Consider the following 10,409-nt stretch of genomic DNA (forward strand, 5'->3'; position numbering starts at 1 on the left):
TGGCTGGCGCCTTAGCCGGTTGAGCTATAGGCGCCGAGCCAACTGTACAGTTCTTAACACCAACTCTTATACAAATGAAGAACCTCTGGGGTAATTTCAGATTGTTTCCTGTGTTTGGGAAATATTATTGAGCAGTTATATATAAGGCATCCTCGGGAAAGTATGGGACAGGGAGTTGAGTTCCTGTTCTGTCCAGAGGAGATGCCTAGGCTCCCATAGTACTCTGTGTAAGCTGGATTCTGATGGAAAGGGACCCACCTCTGCTCAGGAGTTGTCAGATGTCCGCCTCATCCTGCCTTAGTTTTGGACCCACAGATCTTGGGAGATGGTGGGGGAGGCTGAACCAGTGCCAGCCATCTCCTACCTCCTTCCCCCAGAACCAAGACCTACAAGTGAGGGTGCGGCGGCTGGAGGGCTGCAAGTGCCACCCTGCCTCTCCCCAGTGTTGGGGGCTGGGGCGCGCCTGGCCTGAGGGTGCCCACTGGGAGCCTGATGCCTGCACAGCCTGTACCTGCCGCAATGGGACTGCACACTGTGTTCCCCAGACCCACCTGCCCCATTGCTGTGGTGAGTGCCAGCCTATCCACCAGCTGGGGCTGCCTTGGCCCACAGGTGGCTCTGGGTGCCTGAGTGACATGATGGCACTGTCTCCTCAGGCTGCAGCCACAATGGTCAGACCTATGGCAATGGGGAGACCTTCTCTCCAGACCCCTGTACCACCTGCCACTGCCTGGTGAGCTGCTGTGACCCACCTGGATGTCCCAAACCTGTCTCCCTCACCTGTTGATATAGCCTGTTGTACTAGATGTCACAGAATGGGTCTGCCTGCCCCTCCCCCAGACCTTGCCAGAATGGCCCTTGGCTGACACCCCCGTACACCCTATGGGGGCCCCCTGAGCCCTTCGGTTTGGATCTAGGAAGCAGTGGCATCCAACATCACTCCCTTACTTGTGTGACCTCAGTGTCCCCACTCTTCCACCTCTACTGTCTTAGCACCCTCACCTGCCTGTTCTCTCTCACCTGGCTCCATGTCTACCTTCTTTCCATCTTTCCTTCCTTGCTTCTCCACTGAGAAAGCCCTTGCTTCTCTTCCTAGGATCTCTCCCCTGTGGGGAATTTGTTGGCACCTGGAAGAAATGGCACCTCTTCCAGGTGTCAAGAGCATTAGGAGATGAATGGTGGGGTGAAGGGGACATCTCTTTTCTGCCCTGGGACCAAGGGTAGCCCACTTACCCACAGCTAAATCATCCTCTTGCTCCTCTGACATGTCCCAGCCTGGGGTGAGGTTTGGTGCTGGAGGCCCTGCCCTCTAGGGTTCTGAGGCCTGTACAGCCACCTGGTCTGCGTCCCACAGCAGGGAGGCATAACCGGTACCCAGAGCCATGCCCAAGAGAGGCCTGCCCTGAGCCAGGAGTGTGCTGCCCATACTGTGAGCCAGGTCCACTTCCTGCTAGCACTGGCCCCACCTCCTGCACACACTCTGAGGAGGCCACAGTCATGGTCTCCCACTTGAGAGTGAATGAGGGTGGGGGAGGTCCAGAGAGTGTCTGCCAACTTCTTCTGACAATGGCCAGGGGGTGGGGGAGGTGCAGAGCCCAAGTCAGCAAATACTGGGCTTTAGGGCTGGGGCTGAGCCAGAGACCACAAGGGAAACAGACACTTGATCTGTTCCCTGCCCTTAGGGAGCTTCTAATCTAGTGGAGAAGATAAATTTATAGCTAATCTAATCCAAGGTTTCAGATCCAATGGCCATATTAAGAGGAAGCATAGAAGGCAGTATACTATGTGCTTTGCCAGAGGAGAGGACAGGAGGGCAGGGGATGCCCATCCAGGCTAGGCAGTCAGGGTGGGCTCCACAGACAGCAGGTCATTTGAGCTGATCTTCAAGGAAACTAGGATTGCAGCACCTGAAGGAGAGGGAGTACTGGAAGGCCCTCTGGGCACAAGGACAGGGTGGGCAGAGGTGTACTTAAGGAAATCAGTCTGGGAAGGCTGTAGGAACAGGCTGCTACAAGCTTTGCTGTGTAGACTTTGTTCTGTGGGCACCGGGGAGCTGTTAAAGGCTGAAGAGCCAGAGTGTGGCATGGTGGAAAAGGTGTTTCAGGATATTCATCTGGTATAGGCTAGATGCAGAGAGACCAGTTAGGGGGCTGCCATGGTGTTGTCTAGGCATGGAGCCAGGGATGGCAGAGGGCTAAAGAAAGGGGGGGGTTTCTAAATAATGGGCAGGAGGTGGTGACTGGTGAATCCCATGGAATAGTGGAGGTGGAGTTGGGAAACCAGGACAGAGGAGCCAGATATGGAGAGAGCTGGGAGGAAGAGGAGGCCGTGGCTGAGCTGATGGTATAAATGGCTTATAGGGAGGCAAGGATGTCAGATTTGTCAAATAAAAATGCAGGATGTCCTGTTAAATTTAAATTTCAAATAAACAATGCCTAGGGTTTTAGTATATTTCAGCTCCTCCAATATTTGGACATTATTACCGTTATTCATCTGAAATTCAAATTTGACTGGGTGCCTTAAATGTTATCTGGCAACCCCATCCAGAAAGGAGTCTCAGCTGGTATCAAGAAAGGTGAGACAAGGACTCAGACCGACCCATGAGGTCTGGAAAGGTAGCCTGGGGAATATTCGCCAGAGAGGAAGACTGAAGTCTTGGGAGTTGATGGAGCTTAAAGAAAAGGGACACACAGTTTTCTGGGCACATGGTACCTCAGGGCCACTACTAGCTTATATCATGCCTTTGCTGAGATAAAAAAGGCACCCCCTTTATCAACATTTTACTTCCATCTGCTTAAAGGAAGTATGTTATGTTCCCATCAGATGGTTTACCGCCATCTGCTGGAGTGTTGTGGTAAATATTAAAATATTATCTCCCTTGATGTGGCACCCACTCTTCTGGGTCTTTCACTTGGGAGCCTGGGCCTGGCTTTGCAGGCTTCCCTGGGGGCCACAGGGCTGGGCAAACATGTCATCCAGAGCCCCATGTCATCTGCACCTGCCAGGAAAGGGAATCAGGGCCTGGCCCCGGCTACCACCCATGTCCCTGCTGCTTGGCAGAGCTCAGGTCTGGCTGTGCCAAGCACAATCTGGGAATGAGGCAGGGGCAGACAACAGGGCCTGGAGCCTGCTAGGCTGGCAGAGTAACAGGCTAGGATGATGGAAAGGGAGGGAGGGAAAAAGGGCAGGAGGGCTCAGTGTCTGCCCTACAGGCAGGGACTGTGCAGTGCCAGCAGCCCTCATGCTCTGAGCTCAACTGCCTGGACAGCTACACACCACCTGGGGAGTGCTGCCCGGTCTGCCGGCCAGGTGACCTTCTGCTCCTCCCCTCTAGCCCCTCTGCCTCAAAAGGTCCAATTCCTACTTGGGGTCATACTTTCCCTTGGGTGATGTCCACCCACACTGCTCTCTGGTGACCCACCTATCATCCTGGCAACCCTCCCCAGGCTGTGAGTATGAGGGGAAGCTTTACGAGGAGGGGGCCATCTTCCTGTCCAGCTCCAACCCCTGTCTCCAGTGCTCCTGCCTGGTGAGTCCTAACCCTCTGCCAGGCCCTGCTCTTCCTTGGACACCCCTGCCCTGCCCTGGGCCATGCCTGCCACTCTTCCAGCCTCCTCACATGCCTCCTGAGAGCTGGTGCCAGTGAGGCTCTCCCTCCATCCCTGCCCTGTGCCCCACGCCACTGAGGATACCTGACACCAGGCCTGGAGGCATCACAACTACCGGTGCATTACAGAGGAGCCTGGTTCACTGTGTGCCCATCAAGTGCCCGCCCAGCCCCTGCCCCAAGCCAGTCCTGAGGCCTGGGCACTGCTGCCCAACCTGCCAAGGTGAGAGAAGCCCTGCCTTTCCCTCGTGGAGCCACAGGTAGCCACACTATTTCTCAAACTTCAGAGTCACCTGCTGGCCTCTGATGGGCTTTGGTCACTGGGGGAGCGATGCCCATCTAAGCCTATGCTGGAGCTGAAACACCTGAGCTCACATTCAGCCTCTGCCCCTTTCTGTGTAACTAAGTGCCTCAGTTTCCCCATTTGCAGGTGATGGCATTCTATACCACATAGTGCTCCTTAGTAAATGCTCATTACCTGCTTTGTGCTTCCCAAACACATAAGACCAAAGTCAGGCCTCAAAGATGACCACTAGAGTGACACTAAGTCACACATGAATGCAAAGACCAGAATAGAAGCAGGCATGAGGTGCTGGAGGAGACTCAGAGGAAGGAGACCTGGACCAGCAAGGGGACAGGAGGGAATGCATCCTGTGGCAGCCTCTCCTGAGGTGGTCTTGAGGATCAACAGCAGTGAGCTAAATGATGGCTTGGAAAAGCAGAGGGTATTCAAGGAAAAGGGGACACCCTGAGGTGTGGGGGTTCATGTTAGGTGGGAAGGTCTGAGGAAGCATGGACAGAATGGCCAGAGCTTAAAGTGAGAGGTAAGAGAGGCCAGCGGTAGGTGGGCAAGCTGGGCTATGCTATGTACTGCAGAAGGTTGGGCCAAGGAGCTTGGGCCTCACTCTTCCTGGGGGCAGTGGAAGCCACAGAGGAGTCTAGACAGGGCTTGACCCCATCTGGTCTCAGCTCAGCTCAGGAGAGAGCCAAGGAGTGGGTGGGAGCAGGCTAAGGCTGGGATCCAGGGTGTTCCCACCAGGCCTCCTCTCTGTACCCCCCACCCCAGGTTGTACAGAGGGTGTCTCACGCCGGGAGCATGGCCAAGAGTGGACCTCACCTGGGGACCCCTGCCAGATCTGCCAGTGCTTGGTGAGTACGGAGGCTGCTCCTGGGCGGCCCTCTGTCCCCTCAGGCCTGTCATATTCTATTTTTTCATAGACACTGAGGAGGGACCTGGGGGAGAAGACTGAATACTGGGGGTTGTGAGGGCAGGCACTGTATGCCCAGCTCTGGGCACAGTGGTTGTTCAGCCTGGGTTTGTGAACTGAACTCAAGGAACTCACAAGCTGAAGGAGGGGAGAGGTGGGGCAGGATGTGTTGCTGTAAAAGTTGCATTTCTGCATGTGGCTGCGCTCTCAAAATGTGGCTGTTCCAAGGCCAGGCTTGGTGGCTCATGCCTGTAATCCTAGCACTCTGGGAAGCTGAGGTGGGAGGATCTCTCTCTTTGAGCTTAGGAGTTTGAGACCAGCCTGAGCAAGAGCCAGACACCAACTTTACCAAAAAAAATTAACTGAGTATTGTGGCAGGCATCCATAGTCCCAGCTACTGGGGAATGAACCTATACCAAAAAAAGAAAAAAAAAAAAAAAAAGAAATGTAAAATAGCTCATTTGTCCACTATGTAAATTATATGTTGAAATAACATTTCGATATATGGTACATGTTGGATCATATTGTTAAAATTTAATTTCATCCATTTCTTTTTACTTTTAAAATTTTTCTAGAGCAATTGGTGTAAGTTGGCTGCATTATATTTCTATTGGGTAGCACAGATCTACAACATCCTCATGGGAGGAACTGTGCTCATCTAGTCCTTAAAGGCAAGAGGATTTGGGTAGGGAGGCCTGGGGAAGATGCCCCAGGTGTAGGGACTAGGAAGGGCAACACCTTGGCGAGGCAGGCAGGGCCATGTGGGCCCTGATGTCCAGGCAATGTTGTGAGGGAGGCTGTGTTCCTTGGGGCTTAAGCCAGTGCCCTGTAGTTTTCTGACAGCCTGCTAAGGACTAGGGACTCTATTGTGAGGGGCATGGGGCACCCAACTGCTTTGCAACCATGTCCTCCCCCTCTCTGTCCACACTGACACCTCTCTCCTGAGAAGTCGCTGGCTGCCCAGACCCTGATGAGCAAGGATGTGAGTGTGAATTTGAGCGTAGATCTGTTTGGGACAGGCCATGGGGAAGTAGCAGCTGTCACCATGGCAAGTGCCAGCTTCCAGACACCTTATTTCATTTCATTTTTTTTTTCAGATGAGTAAGGTGAGCCACAGAGAGCTGAAGTGACATGCTAGATTATAGATTTGTATTAGTTTCTGAGGGCTGCAGAGTACCACACAGTGGCTTAAACAACAGAAATTTGTTCACTCTCAGTTCTGGAGGCCAGAAGTCTGAGATCAAAGTGTGGGCAGAGTTGGCTCCTTCGGAGGGACAGAAGGGAGAACTGTTGCAGGCCTCTCCCCTCACTTCTGGCGGTTTGCTGGTGATGGTTGGTGTTTTTGGCTTCTCCAGCACCCAAATCTTTGCCTTCTAGCTTGTGTCTGTGTCCAAATTTCCCCTTTTTAGAAGGACACCAGTCATATTGATGAGGAGCCCACCCTACTCATCTTAAGTAATTACATCTGCAACAACCTTATTTCCAATTAAGGTCACACTGGTTACTAGGACTTCAGAGTAGGAACGGCAGGGTGCAATTCAACCTATAGCAACATCTAATATGTGAATAGTTGGATTCGAACTCTGTTGCTGCCCAGTGCCTGATCCCTGATGGCCCCTTCATCCGCTTAACATCCCCCACCAGGTGGGCCGCATCCAGTGCCGCCAGCGGGATTGCACTAGCCTGTGTCCATACCCTGCCCGACCCCTTCCGGGCACCTGCTGCCCTGTGTGCGATGGTGAGTTGTGGGCAGAGCAGTGTTCTGAAAACAGAAGGCAACCTGGAGGACTCAGAGAGCTGAGTGATGGCCCAGCTCAGGTCTTCCACAGAACCTCAGGAGACCCCGACCTGAGGCACCTCTTCCTAACAGGCTGTTTCCTAAATGGGCGGGAGCATCGCAGTGGGGAGCCTGTGGGCTCCAAGGACCCCTGCTTGCACTGCCGCTGTGCTGTGAGTGTGGTGGTTGCCTGGCGGGGTGGGGTAGGGTGGGGGAGTGCTTAGCTTCCCTGCCTGCCTCTTGCATGCTGACCAGTTCCTGCTGGCAGAATGGGAGCGTACAGTGTGAGCCTCTGCCCTGCCCACCCGTGCCCTGCAGACACCCAGGCAGGATCCCTGGGCAGTGCTGCCCTGTCTGTGATGGTGAGTAGGGGCTGGGGTTTCCGCTGGAGGGGAGGCACTGGCCTGGTAGACTCCAGGTGTGGAGCTGCTTCCCTTGGACCTTAGCTCCTGTCTCACAGGTGAGTCCTCACCTCACCTCATGGCAAACAGCACCATGGCACCTGGAAGACTTGGGTGGGTCTTGTCAGGGTTTTGGGGAGGTCTTGAGGTGGCATGAGGCTCTCCTTCAGCCTCCAGTCCTGTACCCCCATTGTCCTGTGTTCCTATCCAGGCTGTCAGTACCGGGGACACCAGTATCAGAGCCAGGAGGCTTTCAGACTCCAAGAGAGTGGCCGCTGCCTGCGCTGCTCCTGCCAGGTAGGTTGTCCTGCCTCCCCATGCCCGGATCTGGCTCACTCTTTGAGGGTCTCTCACCTGGCCTCCCTCCTAGGCTGGCGAGGTCTCCTGTGAGGAGCAGGAGTGCCCGGTCGCCCCCTGTCTCCCACCTACCTCCGGCCCCCAGCTCTGCCGAGGTGTGTGTGTGTGAGTGTGTGTGTTGGTGGGAGGAGCAGCTGGGAAAGGAAGGGTACTGCCTCCACAGGACGGGGGCAAGGGGTGTTCCTTCTCGGTAAGGGGGTGGGGCTGGTAAGGTCACTAGCCATCTTGTATTGTGTTCAGAGGCTATGGTGGAGATGGTGAAGCCAGGGTCCCTGTGGTCTGGAAAGGACAGGAACGGGCAGGCATTGTTTAGGTTGCCCTGTGACATCCCTCTTATTATAGCCTGTGTACTGGATGGAGAGGAGTTTGCTGAGGGGGTCCAGTGGGAGCCTGATGGTCAGCCCTGTACTTCCTGCTCTTGTCAAGATGGGGAGCCTGTGTGCAGGGCTGTACTTTGCCCCCCAGCCCCCTGCCAGCACTCCACCCAGCCCCCTGGTGAGTGCCCCGGCTTATCTTGGCTTTCTTTCCTGCTTTCCTGGGCCCACCTTGACCAGCCTGCCCCACACAGGTGCCTGCTGCCCTAGCTGTGAGAGCTGCACCTACCACGGCCAAGTATATGCCAACGGGCAGAACTTCACAGACATAGATAGTGCCTGCCACACCTGCCACTGCAAGGTACTTCCTGATGCCAGCTGCCACGCTACTGAGCCCCTTCTGGACCCACCCCCATTGCTGTCTCCCCTGCTGCCAGGATGGGACTGTGAAGTGCTCCTTGATCAACTGCCCTCCCACGACCTGTGCTAGGCCCCAGAGTGGACCCAGCCAGTGCTGCCCCAGGTGCCCAGGTATGGTTTCTTATGTCTGAGTGGCTTGGGATCCTGCTGTCCCATGGCCCTATGGGCACAACAGGTACCTTAGAAAGCAATAGCCTTGGGCCAGGCATGGTAGCTCATGCCTGTAATCCCAGTACTCTGGGAGGCCCAAGCGGTAGAATTATTTGAGCTCAGGAGTTCAAGGCCAGCCTGAGAAAGAGCAAGACCCCGTCCCTAAAAAATAGCCGAGTGTTGTGGCAGGCACCTGTAGTCCCAGCTACTTGGGAGGCTAAGGCAAGAGGATCACTTGAACCCAAGAGTTTGAGGTTGCTGTTGAGCTAAGACACCACAGCACTCTACCAAGGGTGACCAAGTGAGACTGTCCCCCCAAACCCCCCCAAAAGGAAAAAATTAGTTGGGCACTGTGGCAGGTGCTTATAGTCCCAGCTACTCAGGAGGCTGAGGCAGGAAGATCACTTGAACGTAGGAGTTTGCTGTGAGCTAGGCTGACTCCATGGCACTCTAGCCTGGGCAAGAGTGAGACTGTCTCAAAAAATGAAGGCAGGAAGGCAGGCAGGCAATGGCCTTCTGAATTGTTTCCTGTCTAACACAGCTTAGAACTCTGCAGAACTCAGAGGTTGTGGGTAGGATTGTTCCTACACCAGCCTCCTCTCCTATCTCCATTTCCTCCTCCAGTAGCCCCCATGCAACATATCTACCTGTATAACACAGGTTCATGCAGCAAATATAGAGCCTGCCATGTAGGAGACTGGGTGCTGGGATGCATGGGACATGTCCCTGCCTGCATGGAGTTTGTGCAGGATGTGTGTTACACACACATGCACCCACTTGTCTAAACTCTAGTCTTTCCCTCAGAGACACACACGGCCTCAAATGCACACATGGAGGCATGAGCTCAGAACCATGTGCACACCTGCCCGCATGTGCGCAGCCCCTGCCTCCTCTCTCTCTGCAGGGACAGCTTCCAAATGGGCACCTGCACAGTGGCTGTGGGCTCCAGGGGTGGACGGTCTGTCAAACTTTGCATTCATTCTTGCCCCCCTCTTTCCCCACCCAGACTGCATCCTGGAGAAACAGGTGTTTGTGGATGGTGAGAACTTCTCCCACCCTGGAGACCCCTGCAAAGAATGCCAATGCCAAGAAGGCCATGCCCACTGCCGGCCTCGTGCCTGCCCCAGGCCCCTATGTGCCCACCCGCTGCCTGGAACCTGCTGCAAGAACGACTGTAGTGGTGAGGTGGACCGGATGGGAATTTCCTGGGGCGGCTTGGCCCCCGAGGGCAGCATGGCCTTCGTGGTAGGCTTACAGATGCCCCTCGCCCAGGCTGTGCCTTCGGAGGGAAAGAGTACCCCAACGGAGCAGACTTCCCTCACCCCACTGACCCATGCCGTTTGTGTCGCTGTCTGGTGAGTCTGCCACCTGGTTGGGAGAAGCCCAGAGAAGTTAAGGTTGGGATCTGGGGAGGCCAGGAGAGGGCTACAGAGATGTGAGTGGGAGGGATGGTCTCCTTGGCCTCCCACTGCCACCCTGGCCTGGCTTGGCACATCTGTCCTTCCTCAGAGCGGCAATGTGCAGTGCCTGGCCCGCCGCTGCCGGCCGCTGCCCTGTCTGGAGCCACTCCTGCTGCCAGGAGAGTGCTGCCCGCAGTGCCCAGGTAAGAGCATCACCCCTCGGGCCGGGCAGCCGGAGCTCCCTTAGCGGCCTCTTCCTGTTCCTTCTTGACGCCAGTTCTTGCCACAGCCGCCTCTCCTGCTGCCAGTTGCCTGCTGCCAGGTGGCGCGGTTCCTGCCCACCACCAGGAGCACATTTCCCCGCCCGGCGAACCCTGCCGCCGCTGCTTCTGCCTTGACGGTGCTGTGTCCTGCCAGCGGCTGCCCTGCCCGCCCACTCGCTGCGCTCACCCTCGCCAGGGGCCCTGCTGCCCCTCCTGCGACGGTATCGCCCGGTGGCGCCCCCTGCCCGGTCCACCCTCACCTTGCACGGATTCTCCTCCCAGGCCTGCCCCTCACCACGGGTTCTCATTAAGAATATTGGGGACAGGCTCGGTGCCTAGCCCAAGCGGCTAAGGTGCCAGCCACATACACTGAGGCTAGCAGGTTGGGAATCCAGTCTGGGTCCGCCAAACAGCAATGACAACTACAACCAAAAAATAGCCAGGTGTGGCGGGCGCCTGTAGTCCCAGCTATTTGGGAGGCTGAGGCAAGAGAATCGCTTAAACCTAAGAGT

General features: G+C 55.6%; 1 protein-coding gene across 1 annotated transcript in view; it reads left to right on the forward strand.

The window, feature by feature from the left end:
- The window catches only part of KCP (kielin/chordin-like protein), a 25,714-nt gene that overhangs the window by 2,990 nt on the left and 12,315 nt on the right, over positions 1 to 10,409 (forward strand). The window contains exons 3-18 of the mRNA XM_003789810.2: positions 378 to 567; positions 657 to 733; positions 3,213 to 3,300; positions 4,674 to 4,756; positions 6,460 to 6,553; positions 6,686 to 6,765; positions 6,861 to 6,954; positions 7,205 to 7,290; positions 7,364 to 7,445; positions 7,693 to 7,845; positions 7,919 to 8,025; positions 8,102 to 8,195; positions 9,241 to 9,414; positions 9,507 to 9,589; positions 9,744 to 9,837; positions 9,924 to 10,118. Of these exons, the coding sequence (XP_003789858.1) occupies positions 378 to 567; positions 657 to 733; positions 3,213 to 3,300; positions 4,674 to 4,756; positions 6,460 to 6,553; positions 6,686 to 6,765; positions 6,861 to 6,954; positions 7,205 to 7,290; positions 7,364 to 7,445; positions 7,693 to 7,845; positions 7,919 to 8,025; positions 8,102 to 8,195; positions 9,241 to 9,414; positions 9,507 to 9,589; positions 9,744 to 9,837; positions 9,924 to 10,118 (1,774 nt within the window). The remainder of the gene's footprint in view (positions 1 to 377; positions 568 to 656; positions 734 to 3,212; positions 3,301 to 4,673; positions 4,757 to 6,459; positions 6,554 to 6,685; positions 6,766 to 6,860; positions 6,955 to 7,204; positions 7,291 to 7,363; positions 7,446 to 7,692; positions 7,846 to 7,918; positions 8,026 to 8,101; positions 8,196 to 9,240; positions 9,415 to 9,506; positions 9,590 to 9,743; positions 9,838 to 9,923; positions 10,119 to 10,409) is intronic.

This window comes from Otolemur garnettii, unplaced genomic scaffold (assembly GCF_000181295.1).
Source record: "Otolemur garnettii isolate 467f Iridium unplaced genomic scaffold, OtoGar3 scaffold00037, whole genome shotgun sequence".
Classification (NCBI taxonomy): domain Eukaryota; kingdom Metazoa; phylum Chordata; class Mammalia; order Primates; family Galagidae; genus Otolemur; species Otolemur garnettii.